Source organism: Monomorium pharaonis, chromosome 3, assembly GCF_013373865.1.
Source record: "Monomorium pharaonis isolate MP-MQ-018 chromosome 3, ASM1337386v2, whole genome shotgun sequence".
Classification (NCBI taxonomy): Eukaryota; Metazoa; Arthropoda; class Insecta; order Hymenoptera; family Formicidae; genus Monomorium; species Monomorium pharaonis.
The window spans coordinates 29,651,097-29,672,265 of record NC_050469.1 but is presented as its reverse complement, the minus strand read 5'-3'; the positions used below and the strand labels follow the sequence as shown (position 1 = coordinate 29,672,265).

Genomic DNA, 21,169 nt, shown 5'->3' with positions numbered 1-21,169 from the left:
TGCTGGATGCTGCGTCCGTAAGAGAGATTCAGTCGTATTGCGCTGGGCCCTCTCTGTCGCACGGCTAACGCCCGGGTCGTCGACGGGAGAGACGGTGTGCGAGAGGAGCACGATTTTTCCTCCCTCGGCGAGAGCGACGTCGTCGCGGCGGAAGGGAAATCGAGACGGCACACGGATGGGCACGTCCACCGCGTGAGAAGGGATGCTCTGCGTGATTCCACGGAGGTAGCCGGCGGTAAGTAGTACGACTCGGAATTTCGATCACCCCTCTCGCCGTTCGCCGTCCTTCTCCCGCGCGTTTACTCAACGTCTTTCACCCTGCCCGGTGCTACGCCTCGTCGTAAACTTCTCATCGCACGCCCACGATAACTCCAAACAATCCGATTTCGGACGCTGCACACACGGGACCAGTTCGGCTCGTGTCGATATATCCGCGTTTTTTTTTTCTTTTCAAGACCATTTTTACACTGGCACCAGGAGTCTGTGTCGCATTATTATATCTCTTCCAGTAAAAAATGCGGATAATAACAAGTTGTATGTGAAAGAGTCAATTATAAATTGATGAATATTGTAAGCAGATTAATAACTCTATGGATTTTATGTCTTCTCCAGTAGTGGTAACTGTGTCCTTTTTATTTTACGTTATCGCAATTTCTTATAAAAATGTAATACTGGGCAGATTGATCAATATTGTTACTTATTTTTGGCGTTGAAAGTATTAACAGCGGTGCCTTTAATATTTAAAATTAGTATTAATTACTGGCCAATTTAATACTGCCCGGTATTACATTTTTGTAAGGGATTTTATTATCAAAATTGGTCGTAGACAAAATTTAAATAATACAAACTGATATAGTTAATTTGTCCGATTTCTCTCTGTACGGCCGTTAAAAGAAATGACCTCTTTCATCTTCTGACACCTCGTCTACAGTATCTTGATTTCTTGATTCTCTAGAACACTATTTCCTGAACTAGTGTTGCATCTAAAGTAACATGTATCGTTACGACAAAAAAATTTTTTTCCGTGTTACCGACACTATCACTCAAGTTTACGGCACACTATGTTGCTCAGTGAGATCGTTTGAAGAAAAGCACAAGACGGTGTACCCTTCCTCGCTTATTTCGTAGAATGGGATCGAAACGTTATGAAGCGTGCGGATCGATTCGCGGCCACTTGGCGTCTGCCAAGACGGAAAGATGTTGACTGGGTACGAAAAGTTGGCAGCGAAACAACCCAGTTTACGTGCTCAAAGATAAACCGCGTTCGCTGATTTCTGTCTCGAGTGCCGAGGAAGCCGCGAGCCAAGTGAGACTCGTCTTAAGACAAAGCATTTCTCGCCGTTTCACGTCGGAATACTGCCAGTGATTTACGGGCGGTCAAGCGTTCTCGAATCTGGTACAACGTGCTTGTTCCTAACGCAGCTTCTCTTTCAGCTCCTCGCCGGAACTTCGCTTCTAATCTCATAACGCATGCATTGGCTACGTAACGATGATAGTTCGTTGAATTTTTACGCAATCCGATTATCCGTATTGTGCTATACCGCTCTGCACGCTTTTGCATTCAACATTTTTACCTTTGTGGAGTAACGTAATTGCCGTTTCTCGAAAATGCATTTGAACTTTTTTTTGCACAAAAATTGAAAAGATGCATTCAATGTAATTTCGGGACTTGACGTTATCAATATTGAAGTTATATCTATCTATATCTATTTATCTATCTATAAATAGCTTCAAGTCTCGAAATTACGTTAAACGCATTTTTTCAACTTTTATATAGAAAAGTTAGAAAAAAAGATATATTTAAAGTAAAATTATTGTGCTAAAATTGATTGATTATAAAAATTTGATTGAACTTGCAATTTATCTTTATTAAATCGAGGTAATGACACGGCTGGAAATATTTGTCTCTCTGTATCCCTGGGGAGATGAACTGCCATTCGAATGCGGAAGTATGCTGTTATGACAGATATATCAGAGCTGAAATAATGCCCGTAGAGACGATGGTGGGCAACCTATATTTATGACATGGTATACAGTTTCTTCAGAGTTTCAGTTACCGTAAATAATATTTGTGAATATGTTCATTCGTTTCAATCATTGTGGAACAGAGAAAGCGTTTCACATATTTTAACTCTTTGAGAAATAACATCATTCTTTAACAGTAAATTAATCACAGAAACTCTCTGATAGAAAGTAGAAGGGAATTATTGGAAAGGGGAAAAAAAAGCAGAAAGATTGTTCATCTGATTGAATAAATTATTTAAAATTTTTTAATCTCTAATATGACAGCAAATATCGAATCTTCGCAACAAATATTTAATACAAGGACAATAATTTATTGCTTGCTATTTTTAAATATCTATCGTGCCAAGAATCGATATATGATGGTTCGTCGTATTTCATTTTTGTCTCGTTCATACTTCCATTCGGTCGCATCGACAACTTTTATATCCCTTTCAAGAGGCTCTTCCATGGTATAACAAATATAATATATCTCTCTTTCTCTTTTTCTCTCTCCCCCTTCTCCCTCTACATAACTCTGTGCCTTTATATATAACCGTGATATTCTCAATTGGGAATATCCTGTTGAAAAATTCTTCCACGATTGTTCAGCCTTGAAAGATGCTTTTGCATAAAATTATCCGCGCCCGCGTCGCCTGCCTCTCTCTCTCTCCCTCGCATCTTTTTCTTCACTTTCCCTCACCCTTTGAGGGCTGCTTACCCTTCATCACGACCAAGGTATTAGCTTGTTCTTCTATTTTTGCGCTGGTGAAATAATGAGATCATAAGCGTGAGCACATTATCGACAAAAGATTACTTCCTCCTCGAAGAAGTAAATTTACTCGCTATTGGCATTGCATGTTTTAAAGCACTGCATTTGTGAAGAATGCTAAATAAAAGAGTTAACTTGATTGCTCCGAAAAGTTTCATCGGAGGTCACTGGCGTGAGTCTTTATGCTTAATATTAAATATTTTTGTAATTTAACTGTTTGAGATCTTTACAGCATGATCGGACTGCTCAATTTTAAACCTAAAACAATTTTTTGTCACCTCAAACTCTTACTACGCTCCTGAAGTAGTTAGGTGAATTTCCGGGCCCATACTATAATTCAATTCGACTCTCTCTGATTGTCGATCTGCGTCAGTGTCTCGTAGGTGAGAAACAGTTTGGAGTCCTCGCTTTGTCAGTCAGCTTTTGTTTTTTAGATTTGAAATTGTATGGTTAGTAAATTTTATTTTTTTATGCTAAAGGGAGTACATAAAATTAAGGGATTTGTTCTTTCGCTAAAGATTTCGAGTTGGAAAAAAGTTTCTTCGTATGATCTAATTTTATTCCAGTTTAGAAAATAGGATGTCTTCGCGATATTAGATGCATAGTGTTATAATCGTTATGCTTTAATTTTTTTTTTATAAATTAAACATTTTTTTTTGTTCTGCTTGTTTATTAATAAGTTTTGTTTATTATTTGTGAATGCAAAAAATACATTAAATTACAATTGAAATAAAGTAAATTTCACTACGTTTTTAATTGATTTTTTAATCACTATTGGAAAATTTGCAATATTTATTTTTTCAAATAAATATCGCAAATTTTCCAATACTCTTTCGAAAGAACATTAAAATACATGGCTCTACATGTATAACCTACATGGCCTTAAAGTGCATTTATTCCCCTTAAAATTGTTTAATTTGCTTTATTTGTTAAGAAATTAGTTATTTTTATAAAAAACATTTTACACATTTTTGTTTTTTGCTTTAAGTAAATTTTTCAATATTTTTCTGATAAAAAAAATTTGTATACATCATTTTTCTCATTAAATAATGAAAAAAATGCTCTACTTAATTTATTGCTGATAAAAAAAATTGAGATACCCTTATACCCAGAAGGTAAGAAGTTTGAGATGCTGCATCACCCAACTTTTGCCTTTGGAGCTAAGTAAATTCAATTTTCTTTTCGTAGGGTCAATGTACTTATCAACGAGGACCGCAGCACAAGCGTGCTGATAATAAAGACATCAGCTTTTCGTTACTCAGCAATTCTGAACTTGATTGCGCTTTACAGTTTAAGCTTTACACTTTTCACACAAATTTGAACAGTTAAATTTGAAGCTTTGGACTCGAGGACTTTTATTTTTAAAAAGCAAGTAAAAAATAAACAATTTTTTAAAAATTTGCTTTAATCTTTGAAGCTTAATTTGCAGATAGCTTTTCATTATTATTTTTATAATGCGCAAGAATAATTAAAGATTTAATATATTTCTGTTACGTGAAATATTAATTTGAAATTGAGATTAAGAATATACCCTTGATTTCGGAATCATTTTACGAGACTACTTTTCGTTTTTTTTCCCCCGTAATATACTATTTTAGAATGGAAGTGGCCTGTTTATCGATTACAGAAGTTTAAATATATACCCGTGACAACCGTGCGTATTTTCCATTTAGCGTGGATGTTAAATAGATCATCAATTGATGCGATTGTATTCTGTGAAACTGTCCACGTGCGAGCGCGCACGTAAAGGCGCACTTTAAACGCGCCAACGTTTTAAAAGAGACGTGCCGATAGTTTTCGAACTGCGAGAAACGAGGAACAAACAAACAGGCGCGCGGGCCCACATACGAGGAACTTCAATAATTTAATCTCTCCAAACGATTGTTTCTTTTTACATGCGCTAAAATTGTAAAAGCATCCGACACACAAAGAAAATGTTATATTACGATGATAGTAACCATGGACCATAAGAAGAATTATACCATAAGTAGCCTAAATACTGCGGCAAATTTAACGAAAAACATGGTAAAAGTTTTTATAATTCTTTCATGTGGTTTGTGGTTATTACCGTAATAATTTTCGATATAAATTTTTTTCCCGTGCACGGGTTCTAATTTAATTCGGTCGAAGCGTAATAATTTAAAAGTTTTACGCTAAACCATCGAGAAATATAACCCCACCGATATCCAGCACGTACTTAGGAGGATTCACCATCGATCCCTCGACCTCTCGTACTTCGAGTTCGTGCCTATGCGCCGGAGATAGCTTCTGCAAATATCGCGACGAGCGGGACATTTTCTCATCTCTCTCTCTCTCTCTCTCTCTCTCCTCTTCATTTCTCATGTCGAGTGGGCTCGTTTTCGCGTGCGCGCCATGTACGAGCCGCTCGTCAACTCTGCGACACGTTCAGCCTCCCGCGCGGAGGAGCAGAGCCATTTCTCGCGCCCGCAAGTTAATAATGCAGGTACGTCACGGAAACTTTCGGCTGAACTTTATACTCGCTCGCCCGGGTCACGACCCTCCGCGACCTCATCGGGTGCGCCCGATATCTGGGGCACACTTGAATTTTAAACTCCGCGTTATACCAATTGCCGTCGCGCTCGATTAGCTCCTCTGCGCGAGTGAGCGACGGTTTGCTGTCTCTCTCTCTCTCTCTCTCTCTCTCTTTCTCTCTCGGCGCAAACTCTTCATAAAATGTGCTCAATAGTAAATGTCAACCTGTATGTCATCGGTCACCCGGAGTTATCGCGCACGGTTGAAGGAGTTCTCGATGTCGCGTGTAACATTTCACGCAGTCACACTTTTTTGGAGGGGAATCAGAAAATCATATTAATTGTCCTGTAAATTTATTTTTAAAAGAATCGATTAAATTCGCTGTCACGTTCTCGAGCGACGGGGGGGTGACATTAATACAAGAAGCGGGATCTGGATCGAAAAATAGGTCGTCATTACATGATCCTTTAATACTCCGCTGCTGTTGAATTTTACATGTGTGCTCTTTAAATTACGTCGAGTGAAACGTCACTCTGAAAGAATGGAAATTGAGCTCGTGCAATTATTCGAGTGATTTGCCAATTTAAGAGTCAGAGTAAGAATCCCGTAGTAAATTTTGACCTATCTAAAGTGGCAAATCACTCGAGTAATTGCAAGCTTAATCTTCACTCTACAAAATTTAGAGTTATGTATGAATTAACACACATATATATTATACATATAACACATTTGATGAAGACAATTACATTAAAGCATATTTGATCCATTTACACGCTGTTAAATCGAATCGAACCTTTCACGGCGATTTGTCGCGGTCAAAACAGTCTGCCAACGGTCGTGTTATATTATACGAACAAATAAATTAAATTAATATATTCCCGATAGTATCGACGATCCCTTCTTCCTTCGTCGGGGAACGCGCGAGTTCCACGACGGCGGATATCAATTTTTAAATATCAAAGGCCAGGAGGCCTTCTCCTTGCATCGGCTAACGAGCGGGAGATGTACATACCTACCTACACGGGCTTTGTACGACAATGTTAATCAAGGAGACGGAATAATTAACGCGGTATTGATCGCGGGCTCTCCCGCGCGCGGCTTTGCGTCCGATTAATCCGTGCGTACACCACGACGATTCGTGCGTCTCGCGATTCCCCGACCCCCCGCAAACGTAATCGTCCCATTACCGGGCTTGTTAAAGCGTGGCAACGTTTGAAAGGCAGGCTCGGAGAGCTGTACGATAATAAAATAATCAATTGCAACCGGGTGTTTCGTGAAACGCGCGCCAAACGCCACGCGATATCACAACACACGTATAATCCTGTATGACAAATATTGTAACAACGTACATCCGGTTGTTAACCATTACCGCGCCGTTGTGCGGCGTTATGTGTATAGCTCCGTGTTGTGGCCAATGGGAACAAGGAACATCTTGAGTGCTTCCTTGACGAAATTGCTCGTCAAGAGCTATCATAAAAGAAATTAAAGAATCTAATATCAAATGATCTCTATACAGCTATAAATTTCAATGAAGAAATTATCCTAATAGTCAAATCCGGAACCAAAGTTCGGTGATTGGAAAATTCGAAAGGAGTCCTTAAATTGGCAAGGGAAATCGTACCGGGATCGTAAAAGGGTCGGGTACTAAGCAAAAATACTAAGCTAATTGCTATTTCTCGATATAGCTGGTATCGATTAAAAGCTCAATTTAAAATACGTTTCTCGTCGATAGAGAAAGAGAGAGAGAGAGAGAGAGAGAGAGATCCCGTAATATCTCTTCCAGAAATGGAACCATCGATCGTTTAAAACCAATACGATTGAGGGGGTCGCACAAACACTTCTGGGAGTCTCTGTGACATAGATGACGTTTGACGACGCTAGTTATTACGGCGCTTTTACTATCAATCATTCAGTTGCAGAGCTCGCATCAGGAAGCAGACGGAGACGGAGCGCGTAGAAGGGGAGGAGGAGGAGGATGGGCATGTACGTGACCGGCGTGATCGGCGTGGTCGTGTTTTACATCGCGGTGCTGGCCGTCGGCGTATGGGCCGCCGCGTTCAAGAGAAGGCAGGCCGCGCAGAACCACATGCAGGATGACATGATGCTGGCGAATCGACGCCTCGGCCCCCTGCTCGGCGTCTTCACCCTTATCGGTAACTGTCCCCCCTGTTGAAACTTCACCCGCCGTTATTATCTTCCCCAGAAGGGAAGAAATGAATTTTATAAGACCGCTGCGCGTTCAACGAAAATTCCGCTGTCACGATCGGATATTGCGGGAAAAAGCTCATGTTTCGTGTATCAAGGATGTATGTTGCATCTATTTTCAAAATGATGAAAAAAAAATTTACAAATTGCTCTGTATATTACATTTGAAAGTGACACAAAAATTGGACGGCGATTTTCTACCTGAATCAAAAATTGTTGAAAACAAAAAGAATTTATTAACGTAAGTACTTTAAGTATTTAAAATGATTTATGCAAAGAGCAATATAGAAATTAATTATTTTGTAAATTTATTTATGTATTTATTTATAGGACAATTAAGCTCGTAATCACAATAAAATTTTATATAAATAATCTTGAATGCTTGAAGTACTTTACAAAAAATTGAAACTTTTGTCACATTATTTTTAAAATTTTAATATTATAACGATAAAAATAATAATATAAACAAAGTAAAGAAAGATGTATTATCTAATAAAAAGATAGAATGTTAAACACCATTTTTAGATGTGTATATATAGATTATTTAAAACATGAGTATTAAAGCTTCGGTAAAAATGAGTATAACACATTCATAAGCTCAATCTACACATTAGAAATTAAGGATATTTTACTAATCAGATAACTTTAATTTGCTCCTTGACTGAAATCTAATTTCCGATTCGCAATCTTCAATCTAATACGGGCTTTAGTAGAATAGATCGAAGAATTTTCGTGACCGAATTTTCTCACGAAAGCTTCACCCTTCTGGACCTAGCTGACAAAATTTGTTACGGCAAGAGTACCCTGAGTCAGCCAATCCATTTATCGCGTCAAGCCTGACCCTGATTAGAACGAACGCAGGCCTATTATGCGGATTTCCTGTTTCGAAATTGGCTTTAAAATGTCAGCGAGGGTCAAGGATCAATCTATGCGATATCGGAATTACGGAGATATTATTAGAGGACGCTGAAAAAGTGCGCCTGCAAGCTCTACGTGTTTCTCCGTGAACTGGATTCAGAGATCCTCTTTCAGAAGTTTTTCTTTAAACCTCGGGAATTTAATTGGACCCATTTTTCATTTTTACCCTACACTTTTTTTTTAATCCTTGACGTTTTAGCAAGCCGTTCTGTGTTCCTTTGTGACGATTTCAAAAATACAAAGAGATATGCGTGAATGAATTCCCGATTTCGAGGATCAGGAATCTATGACTGCGAAAAATTGCGCGGCGGCGCAGGTGCCATCCTCTGCGGGCGTTGAACTCACTCTCACGGACCTGATAATCCGCCGTAAGTTTGCCCCGCCCGAAACGCGCCGCGCTTCGTTACTATCTCCCGTCAGACTCTACGAAATTATCCCGCAAAAAGCGCGCGAAGCACGCTTCGACGTTATTTTCTTCTCCCGTTATCGGCACATGTCAATCGCCTCGCATCGTAAGGGGTAAAACCGTCGTAAAAGGGAACCGACGTTGGTTGCATCTTCACGTCGCGTCGGTTGTCTCATTTAAAATTAATTTGCTTCCGCGTCCCTTCTCTTTCTCTCTCCGCTTATATATATATATTTCTAGCTTCATTGTTTTCAATTCAGTTTCAATTTTTCAGGCAAAACAACGTTTCGTAACTTCGCGAAATAGATTGCGTATTGTTTTCTTTTAATTCACTTTGCTTTCAACGCGACCACCCGCGCACCTCTGTATACAATAATCTCATTTTCACTGGACCGTTTCAAATTTTCCTCATTAGTCACCGCTGTACTGAATATCCCATTGCATTCTTCATTACCGTAATAACCACTCCGAGATGTGCATCCGTAGAAAAATGTGATGTCATTCCTCCCTCCTCTCCCTCCGTGTCCCTCTCTCTTACAAATTTATCTTTCCCATTTCCCTTCCATCCTTCGTATAAACGTGCGACGAGATAAAAATAATTTATCCATGCATGTTTTGCTATTTATACGTGTGTAATTCACATGGAAGAAGTTTGCTGACGCGACACACTTTACGCTGGCGTAAAAATTCTGATAGTGCTGCATGAAAAGAATGAATATTTATACAACGCATATTTTTGCCGATAAAAACTTCGCGTGTAACCTCCTCTAAGGGAACAATTCAATCGTTTGATGTTTAAACAGTTAAAGTTTAAAATCCTTTTAAGAATAATGGTGTTTACATAATTTTTGTTATATGGTGTTTATATAAATATATCGTGAGAAAATGCTGAATTTTAATCATGTCGGTCTTTAAATATCCAATAGTTAAATTCTCATATTCATTGCTGTCAAAATCACATTATCACATTTTTTAGAGTAAATATAGTAATAATAGTAATAATAGAACGGGAACTATATCAGTCTCTAGATGTCATCTAGCTCTAAAGAATTTCTCTGTAACTCTCATTAAGGTCTTTTTTCCTTAGACTCTATGGTTTCTAGACCTAACACAGTTCTTAGGTGACTTGCAGACTTAACATAGTCCCAAGATTCTTAGATCTTGATACTTAAACCTTAGATTCTTGGTCCTGATACAGTCCTAGGTTTTCTTGACGTAACCTTCCTTAAAAAATATAAGGTGGTTTTGGCAAAGGTACTCTCTTGAATGGTCTGTCGTCTGAGAAGCGGCGATCAATTCAAAATCTGACTTTTTGATCTTTGGCAGAAAGAATACAACTCCCTACGCCACTATTTTTTTTTTTTTTTAGAGTAAATAGAGTACGACTATTTTTGCAATTCATATGTATGTGCAGCAACATGGGTTGGAGGAGCCTTCGTCAACGGGACCGCCGAGGCTATGTTTACGAAGGGTCTGGCCTGGTGTCAAGTACCCATCGGGTACAGCCTCAGCCTGATTTTCGGTACGTCACGTAGTACCATGATTGTCATGCAGTACCGTGACAATCAACATCATTGTTCTAATAACAAACTTTTCGTAGGCGCCTTGCTCTTCGTGCGTCCGATGAGGAAAGCCCAGTACGTGACGATGCTAGATCCCTTTCAAGAACGATACGGCGCGGGCATCGGAGGCTTGCTCTTCCTTCCGGCGCTGTGCGGCGATCTGTTCTGGTGCGGCGCCGTCCTGAGGGCGCTGGGAAGCTCTCTGGCCGTCGTCGCCGGCGTCGACCCGAACATCAGCGTTTGCGCGTCCGCGCTCCTGGCGGCCATGTAGGGATACCAGAGACCGAGCCGCGCTTGATATACATAGAATCACTGCATTGCAAAAAATAAATAAGAAATTGAACCAGTCAATAAACAAATAAATATAGTTAAATTTTTAAATAACAAAAAATATATTTTAATTCAAATCTGTATAAAAATTAGATCTAAATGTATGAATTGATTTTATACTTGATACTATCATTAAAAATATCAATGAACATATTCAATTTCTGGATAATTGGTGATTTCAGCGACTGACACAGTGATTCTACGTAGCTGATCCGAGATTAAGTTGCGAGCGAAGCGAGAAATCCGAAATGTACTTTCAGATACACGGTCTTCGGCGGGTTGTACTCCGTGGCGTGCACCGACGCCCTACAACTGCTGTGCATTCTATTGGGTTTAGTGATAGCCGCGCCGTTTTCCATGTTCCATCCTGCGGTGTCATTCGAGAACAATCTGACGCCGAAGGACTGGCTGGGACACGTGAAGAATGAGGACCTGGGCGAATGGGTGGACGGTATGCTGCTGCTGGTGTTCGGCGGTATACCTTGGCAGGTGACTTGATCCTTCAAATTAACAAGACTAAAGCTCCAATTAAAAGATTATTCATTTGAGAGATTCGCAATGGGACAAGCTATAACTTAGAACCTTGCTGGAAGCAACATACTACTTTAATACAATTTCTGTATAAATTATACAATCAATTTTCTTTGCGTTTATTTAATTTATCGTTAAAAAGCAACAGTTCGATATCACAGTAAGTTTAACCCTTTACATGTTTTTTCTTTCTTCTCTATCTTCTTTCCTCTTTAGGGTTACTTTCAACGAATCCTGAGTATTAAGAGCACCTCCGTGGCAACGACCCTATCAATTGCCTCGATGTTCGGTTGCCTGATACTCGCGGTGCCATCGGCCGTGATTGGGGTGGTCGCTCGTGCCACCGATTGGACCATGGTCGCAGGCTACAACAAGACCTTCACCACGGACGACGGAAACGCCGCGTTGCCGATGGTCCTGCGGTACCTCACGCCCCAATGGGTGTCTTTCGTCGGTAGGTTTTCATACCCGTCCCAGAAATTACTTCCGCTCACCGATCGTAAGAGAGGAACGGAATTCAAATTCACTTTTCGCAATCTCGCTAAAGGTCTCGGCGCGATCTCGGCGGCGGTGATGTCCTCGGCGGACTCCAGTATACTCGCCAGTAGCTCCATGTTCACCAGGAACGTCTACAAGCTCACGATACGGCCGAAAGTAAGCGTAACTTGGGTTGATTAATCGACGACGCTGACGGACTTCATTGAAAACCTTCTCCTCCGTTACAGGCGTCCGAGCGCGAGCTGAACTGGGTCTTGAGAATTTCCGTGATCGCAGTTTCCATACTGTCCACCCTCGTCGCCCTCACGGTCAGCAGCGTTTACTACCTTTCGTAAGTATTACAAACACATTCTTCCTCATTTTTTAACAGCGAGCATTCAGTGATTATATTAATAGCATCTAAATTTAATAATTAGTATCCAATCGGTGATTAAACTATTACCAAATAACTATTAAATATTGTTGTATAAATATTTGATTATATTAACTATAAACACTTTTAACTGAAACTATTTCAAGTGTCTATTCAAAGTGTTTATTATTATTAAATTTTTTCAGTGTGGATTAAAAAAAATAAATCACTTTTAGGCCGCAATAATAATCGGAATAGAATCTTTAGATATAAGCTGTGTCTTTTCTAATCGATAACTTTGTTCTTTTTTTTTCTGAACGTTTGTTTTCCATTTTTATTTAAAGTCTTTTTACATTATTAAATAAATTTAAATAAAGTTAAAATAAACTAAATGCCTATACAAATTAGTTTGCACATTATTTGTTGAATTTTTCGTTCTAATTACAAAAATCGTCGTACTCTTGTTCGAAGGTACTTGTGCTCCGATCTCGTTTACGTCGTTCTGTTCCCGCAATTATTAGCCGTTATACATTGGCCTACTATGGTGGATACCTACGGCTGTTTGGCGGGATATTTCATCGCTATTGTCCTGCGTTTCGGTGGTTAGTGACAAGTCCTAATTATCAAATCGTCGTTATTCAAGTGTCATCACACAAATAAAAAATATTTCAAATTCTTTAATCTCTTGTTTAAGTTTGCATATTCTAAATTCTCTTTATTATCTTTTATATCTTATGTACACTTCTGTTTTCTTACTCCATTGTTTAAAAAATCGAGAAATACTTCCTTAAACTTTTTATTCTAACAATTTATGTCTTACTTTGTACTTAAACAAAAACGAACGTTTCAACCTTCTCAGATAACTGTTTGAAATATCCTCCAGAAGTTTACTAGAGTTTCGTAAGTAAATGCTGAAACCGTAAACGTTTTCAAGGTGGTGAACGAGGACTCGGCATACGCCCGCTGATCGAATACCCGTTCTACGACACGAAGATGCGCACCCAGAAGTTTCCCTTCCGCACCGCCGTCATGATAATCGCCCTGTTCACTCAGCTCTTCACCAGCTTCCTCGCCAGAACGCTGCTCGGCAAAGGATACTTCCCGCAATGCTGCGACGTGCTGAACATCTACACGCCCACGAGGTCCAAGGAGTCGGGCGTCGTACAAAGCAGCTCGGGCGCCGCTCTTATGGACTCCTCTTCGGTAATTATTCATCGCGTACGTTAAGTGCCTTTCGCTCGAATCGACCGAAACGCCGGTCTTTCTCTTTACAGAAATCGACGTCGGGCATAGATTCCTGCGACGGCGTCAGCACGTGCGTCTACGACGACGAGAGAACCTGCTGCCACGAGGACGGTAGCGCGACGACGACCGGCGACCACGCCGAGCTGTCCAAGGTGAAGAGCATGGGGGTTGCGTCGATCGCGCAGCGGGTGATCCTGCAAAATCCCCGAAGCGCGATGCCTACGCCGGCGCGGCACGTCTCAATGGCGAGCCCACTGTACACGCCGATACCTCCGACCGAGCAGATCCTCGGGGTGAGGAATCTGCGTAGTCCCGTGGGTCCCCAGGGAACCGTTACCGTGCTCTCGCCCACCCGGTCTATTGGCATCCCGGCGACTCCGATCGCCCCCTGCGCACCCTCTTACGCCAAGGTGGGCTGCGAGCTCGGGCCGAGCCACGAGAAGCCGCGGAACAGCACGGGGCAGGATAGAGTTAACATCGTCGACAGGAACAACGTGGAGTACAGCAGTAACTTAAACGCTCCGGAGAACCCGCCCGCCAGCGTCGGGCCCAGGAAGTGCGTGAAGGGCGTGAAGCTCGTCGGCATGGAGGGCGGCGGCGGCATGTTGCGAAGACCGTCGCTGCAGGTGAGGGACGACGACGACGACGACGGCCATCACGAATCGTCGCCCTTGTGAGGCCCGCCTGTGTCATTTCATTTCTGCGCGCATTTTGTTTTTGTATCCTCAGTTTATTTACTGTATGAGTTATTTTATTAAATTCTATATATTGGTTTTACGTACGTGTGTGCCCGTTTTTATTTATCGGCCGTACAATATTCGTCAATAAAAGTGACGGAGAGAGTACGGGGGAATCCCCAAAAGAGTTCCCCCGGCGAAATCTCGGATATTCCTTCAGTTCTTCCCACACATACTTCTCCTCATAATACGATGATGAATGTTTACTTACTGTTAATTTATTTTTTGTCCTCGCATGTCGCAGCCTTTCGTTTGACGTTGAAGAAAAGAAGCTGTTGGCAAACGCAATGGTTCCGAAATATTTTTTTTTTTTTTGCATTTGGTAACAGACAAAATGTTGATTTATAGTTAATTGTACGTACTCTTATTTTTATGTGTGTGTTTGGTTATTCATCAATGGTATGATTGCTCGTCAATAAAAATGGTGGGGATTCGGGGGATCCTCAAAGATTGAGAAAATCGAGGGTGAGAAAATCCTCAGAGAGAGATTCTGCACGATCTCCTAATTGGCGTGACTCTTGAAGTATGTACTGAAGTAGATTTTCCTATAGCTTCCGGTACATAGTTCCCACGAGACGACGTTCTGTGTCGCGTGCCCTCAGAGCACGTTCTCACCGACGCCGTCAGTGGAGCTGGTCAACATTCTGGACAGGAGACAGAGCACCAGCTCGTACGGGCCAGGCTCTCTGTCCCCCGTGCCGACGGTGCCAGTGGAGGCATGCAAGACCCATGGTACCGCGAGTGACGGACAGACCGGGAACGAGCATTGCAAGATCAAGAGAGGCATCGTGCGACATCACAGGTATCTATGCAAAGCGACAGGAGAAATTAGATTAATCACTTGGATACCGATGACGAGAATTCTCGCCATTTTGAACTTTGCTCAGCCTACCGGAAAATGCATTTTCATGAAATATTTTGTTATACTAGAATCCATAAGTGATTTTGTCATTGAAGTGAAATGTACCTTGGGATTTTTGTGTTTGCTCAACGCAATTTAGTAAATTTCTAAATTTATTTCTGTGTATTACAAAAAAAAAAAACAAGATATATAAAATATCGACAAAATTCCCAAGTTTCCTTTTTTGTGACTCATTGTTAATGATTTGCTCCGTAAAATTTTTAAATAATAAAAATAGAATAAAAATTATATATATGCAATATAAAATGCATGACAATGAAAATATTATAATTTTACATAACATACAACATACGATTCAATATGGGGTACTGTTAAACGCAACATCTCATAATGAATTCTTGATAAAGGACTAAGGATATTCGATAAAGGTGAAACACTCTCTCCGTTTATATTTCCTCAAACGTTTGCGCAGTTTCAATGATCCGAGCGACCGAGCGTTGACGACGCTCGCCAAACAGCCAATTTATCCATCGATGCCACTAAGGCCGGAGGACGGTCGCATGACATTAGCAAGGAAGGACAAGCGCCTGGCCACTATAGGCAGGCACTCGTCGATGAACGAAGCGGAGCTCAGCAACCCGAGCAGCCTGTCCCATCTTGTCAGTCCCACTTTCACCATGTACAGTTCCGCCGCGAAGAGCTCTAATTATTTCGTCACCGATGACGAGGCCGTCAGCAGGTTCTAAAACGGTGTCTCGTCACTATGATCACCAAAACCGAATACTTGTGGATTTGCTTGAAAGGAGTGCAAAGGTCGAAATCGGCACGTTCGGCTGATGCAAAAGGTTCATTCGTTTTTTTTTTCCCTTCATTCGTCAACTTACGTTTTTTTCTTTAGATGAGAGATAGCGAGTAAAATTAAGAGTAGGTAATTTTGTAATGGAGGTGGCATTGGAAAATTTTCTCTTCTAGAGGAAAAAATTAAGAGCAACGATGGCTACTTTAACTATAAAAAAAAACACTGCGTACAGTTTCAATATTATTCATATCATGTAGAACAAACCTGTTACAAAACCTTTTGCATCAGCTACCTGTTACGTCCCTATTCTAACTAAGGCTTGAAAACCGTGAAACAACAAGGACAATCATAAAACCCGCCCCGTCACTCTCTCGGTGTGCTCAATCTTGTAATTCTGTTTGTTGTACGACGGACTCTATTTAGAACTACCACAAATTTATACAGAATTTATGCAGAAAAGAGATATAAATATATATATGTATTGTGAAATTGGGATTTCTCTCTTAATCGATGAGATGGTCAGTATATGCCACCATGTGAATAGAATTTGTATTACTGAGCGTTTTGTATTACAGACTCGAGGCAATGCATAACACGCTCGTATATTTGTGATAATTTACGTCCTATGATCTCTGTTACCTGCTATATTATCGTATTTCTTGGTTGAGTAACATTCATTATTCATGAACAACCGAGTTGATGAAGGAAATGTTTTATAAGCGTTATGAAATTACTTTAGAGCAGGAAGTTATTACATACACTCAGATAAGAAGTAAAGGATTAATTTTACAATATTAAAGTGTTTTATTTGTCTACGTATCTTTTAAATAAAAAATTAAAAATATTATAACGGTGTTCGAGTGTGACGCTAGTCGATTTTAGAAATACAAAAAATATTAAGGTATATAGAAACTTTTGATGAACGCTATGATGAACACGCATTTACACATCCTTCATTCACTTGCTCCTTCTATATGATATTAAGAATGAAGGCATGAGTTTCTTTCGTTAAGTGGAATTACAACGAATTGTTGAGAATTTAATGTGTAATTATGATTTCGTGGAAAAATGATTTTTGGATTCAATATAATTCTTTTAAATCATACTGCATCTATATGTACCGTTGTATATGTGTTTTGTTTTGTAAGTGTTTTTTGATGTTTGTCGTATTTTTTATGTATGTAAAAGTAGTACCAGACGTCCTTTCTCGCGAACAAACAATTTCTTGTTACTTTGATTATATCAAGGACATTTCCTTAATCAATTACAACATTTGTACATTATATATATATATATATATATAATGTAGGACTCTAGAAACAGTATTTTATATAATTCGTAGGAATCCAATCTTACCAATCTTCAGACTGACAACTATGTACGGAACCAATAGTTCATAGGTGATGTAACCAATTTTGTAAACCACAGAAATCTCCTATTTCGCAACATTCCATTTAAAATAAGACAAAAGGCGATCTCTTATTTCGTTTAGAAATCAAGAGGCTCGGCCGACTCGTAATAAATATTAAAAAAATTTTTGTACATACACAAGTATACACCTAATGTATATATACGTACACACAATCGAAAAGAATTTTCGACGCACATTTATAACGATTTTAAATTTTTAACATGACCCAGTTAATTATTAGTAATAAAGTAACAATACCTCTCTAAGGATAGACATGTAACACTTATATTGGAACGGCTGAAAATATGATGTCAAAGACGAGAGAACTGATGAAATATGTGTGGTTTGACAAAAAGCTCCATAAAATTTAAAGTATGCTACGATATACCACCTGAAATAATTTCAAATAATTACGTTTTAAACGGCCGAATAATAGCAAAATAATTCCAAAATGTAATATAATTTCAGCAAAATAATTGCAGATTGCAATATGACCGTGGATGCCTAAAGTATAATTGGATTTTAAATTATAATCATAATTTTATGTTTTGTCTGGGTTTATATTTTATGTTTTATACGAAAAGCGGCGCATTTCAGTTTATGATATATTAAATATAATTTACGTAATATCAATTCGCCTTTGAACCGCTTTTTTCCATTTTTCTCGCCTATGACATATAATACGCAGCTTGACATTATAGTAAAAGAATAAATCTCTTGCAATACGCTCGATATGACATCGAGTGTAATGTATACTGGAAAAGAATGTATTTACTATTTCCCTTTTGGTTTAATTCGAAAGGGAGAAGGAAGAGATACGATTCAATAAGCGTGTCTTGAGAAAAATGCTGCAAGCTCCGTCAAGCGGATCGGCAGAGCTTGCACCGTTGTATGAACAACGGAACGTCCAAAGAATGTGTCACGTGCAAATTTATATGCCAACAAGAAAGTACGATATTTTTCCACCGATATATATCCTAGCTCCGTAGTATTGTATAGCACAACACACAAGTATATATTGTACAAGTATAATTAAAAATGCGGATTAAAACTTGTGAGTGATTCACACTGGGAAAAAAGTTGATAACTTAACTAAACTTTTTCCAACTTGATAAAATTTTTGCAATTCAAGTATTTGCATGTTTAACTTAAATGCATGAAAATACTTTGGATTGAGGAAATTTAAGAAATTTTCGAGTAAAAGAATTTTTATAATAGTTAAGTCCCCTCGACTTTTTTTTCAGTTTACGTCACATTAGCGAGGAACGCCCTCCTCAAGCTCAATAATGTATTTAGAAGAAACGAATACGAATAATAATTAGAGGTAATCGCTTGATATAACTAGCGCGACACTTTTATATTGTAAAAGGAACTTCATACATAGCGAAAATACTTTTTCCATCGCCCGGGCCAATTGGAAAGCAGCATGAACTTGTGCGTGATGTGAATATTTGCATATCGTTATGTTATTCCTATTAATTTGGAAAGTAGAGGCTTATCAGGTTATTGTAGATGAAATAGCTGAATAATTAGCGACATTTTTAATTGGCTGCGCGTTAATATTTATCGAGTAAGAAGATTACAAAGATAAGGTCAAAAGACTTTTGGAGAATAACATATGTGTCGATATTGTTTGTAATGTCATTCTCATACGGTCATTTTAATCATCCTTCCGCTGTAAATGGTTGAATCTTAGGGATTAGCAAGACGTAGTTACTTAAAATGAGTGAGACTTCATACTCGAATTGCATCTTTAGACTCTCTAAACGTAAAATAACGGAGAGATGAACATCGAATACCTGCATCAGTATTATTAAATTTAAGAAGACGAGCATTCGAGACTTAATCGACTCGTGAAGAACTTAAAGAAAGTCCTTCATAGTGGTACTTAATCCCTTAAGGTAGAATAATTCACGATTCAATGATCGCGCACCACGTGTCCTTATTTTCTAACCATTTTTTCTCACAACAATCATTATTAATTTTAATCTACTGCCAACACAAATGACAGAAAATTAATTTTAGCAGTACAATGAAACTCTTATTTAAAAAAAAAAACACTTCGCCATTCACTGCACTCTTCTACGATTTCTATTTTTTTTTTTTCATTTTTATTTTCATTTCTAGTCTACTCTATTTTCTTCCTTCTCTATTATCGTAAAATTCATATAATATCTAAACTTCCCTAGGGTGACGTTGAAAAAAATAACGACATGTTTATTAGATGTCACTTTGCTACTTGGATTCTGTAATGGTTTATCATCTTCGTGATTCTTCTCGTCTGCATAACGAAATAATCCTCCTGGCACTTTATTTATACCTGTGTACATATTACATCTATTTTCTCCGGAGATTAAAGTGTCTCTCCTCAAACGTGCGCGTATGCGATCATCGGAGCTCTTATAAGAAATATCCTTTATAATGTATGCGTTTATATACCTATGTCATGTATTACACGGTATACCGTTAATAAGTAATATATATTAGAGGCAAGTATATTAATTTATATTAATCTTTGAATTACGCAATCAATATTGCGCAACGTGAGTAAAATGTGCCAAAGCGTAAGATAGAGTGTCATTGGCTTGACCGCGTCAGTAATCGAGAAAGATTCAACGCAAAAAAAATTGTAAATTTTAGTGGCCCTAAAAATTTCGATACTTTAGAAAAAATTCGCAAGTTTTTCGAGATAACGAAAACACCAGACAATTAATTTACGAATTAACAAAAAATTCCACTCGCTGAAATCGATACCTACGCCTTAGATTGCTGAAACATGAACACGACTTTTTTTTGAAAAAGAATTGGAAAATGAATATTTTATAAAACTGATTCGCTTTGAAAATCTATAAGACCTTTTGGCGCATGTGATAATTGAATCTAAATCAATAAATCTAAATAAAGTGAGATTAAAAAAAATAGTTTACAATTGCACGATCAGCTCCTTGAATCTTTTTGACGGATACGGTCAGCTGATGTACAAGTTAGCCACATAAGCTCTCCTTAATATAAGAATTGTTCATCATTAAGAAAGATCAATAGAAAAGGAAACATTAACGTCCGATATTTGTAATAAAATTCCGAAAAGATTCTTCCTTCGTTTTTTCAGAAAAATCGATGAAACGTTTGAAACAAATATACTCGATAGAACCTTAATTCGAATAATCTTGTCAAAATAAAACCTAAATGTTTAGCGCAAAAATACAAGGCGCGCGAAGTATTTTTAATTTAAACACTTATCTTAATCATGGTTATCTTGGCATAATTTTAATTACTATCATTTATGTTGAAAAATTCTTTCAACGAATAACACGTATTCGTAATTCTACATTTATTTTTATTAAACCTCACAAAGATCGAAGACTTTTTCGGAATTTTATTCAATTATTTGTTTTAAATATTTTCATCGTTGTAAATCATTCGCATTAATAATAGTCTGTCTAATGTTATCATAATATTTGTCATGATCGCAATGACTATAGCTAGGATAATAATCGCTGTAATGAACGATGTCGCTCAAAGTGCCGAATAAAGAAGACGGACGCAATTTGTAATATTTATTCAGAAGCATATCTCTTACAACAGTATTTTTATAATTTTTTATCTAATCTTATACTTTTTATGGTCTTTACATTCTTTATATTTATTTGTATTTTATTTATCATAAGTTTATATCCTATTTATTTAACATTATCTCATCCATATGTGCTTCTTTTATATGTATAATGTCTTCGAATGTAATAAAACAATCATAATTTATTAAATTCCTCACTTCTTATTGTAAACTATAATCTTACTTTTAGAAAAATAAAGTTACTTGTTCTTTAAAATAAAATTTGTTTATTTTCGGCTTTAAATTTCTCTACCCCTAAAATTTGACGGTTTAGTTTTGAATCTAATGAATTAATTGAACTAATGAATTGCAAAAATAAAAATAATTTTAGTCATAAATTATTTTTTGTTAATCATAAATCTTAAAAAATTCTATCAAACTCACAAGTAAGAAACATTTAATAGTGTCATAATTTCGACACTAGAAAATATGTA

General features: G+C 38.2%; 1 protein-coding gene across 1 annotated transcript; it reads left to right on the top strand.

Annotated features, from left to right (window-relative positions):
* Positions 1 to 42: 42 nt before the first annotated feature.
* On the top strand, positions 43 to 20,669 carry LOC105837690 (high affinity choline transporter 1). Its single transcript, XM_012682666.3, has 13 exons — positions 43 to 235; positions 7,180 to 7,419; positions 10,210 to 10,317; positions 10,396 to 10,624; positions 10,948 to 11,176; positions 11,435 to 11,672; positions 11,766 to 11,872; positions 11,944 to 12,047; positions 12,540 to 12,670; positions 13,003 to 13,271; positions 13,343 to 13,939; positions 14,602 to 14,852; positions 15,385 to 20,669. The coding sequence occupies exons 2-13, from the start codon at positions 7,242 to 7,244 to the stop codon at positions 15,656 to 15,658; spliced, it is 2,715 nt and encodes a 904-aa protein (XP_012538120.2). The 5' UTR covers positions 43 to 235; positions 7,180 to 7,241; the 3' UTR covers positions 15,659 to 20,669.
* The last annotated feature ends 500 nt before the right edge of the window (positions 20,670 to 21,169 follow it).

Excerpts from the sequence above, each read along its gene's own strand:
- LOC105837690 (XM_012682666.3), top strand. The coding sequence starts at position 7,242 with ATGGGCATGTACGTGACCGGCGTGATCGGCGTGGTCGTGTTTTACATC. Across the intron at positions 10,318-10,395 it reads CAGCCTCAGCCTGATTTTCG|GCGCCTTGCTCTTCGTGCGT; the intron begins GTACGTCACGTA and ends AACTTTTCGTAG. Across the intron at positions 12,048-12,539 it reads AGCAGCGTTTACTACCTTTC|GTACTTGTGCTCCGATCTCG; the intron begins GTAAGTATTACA and ends TCTTGTTCGAAG.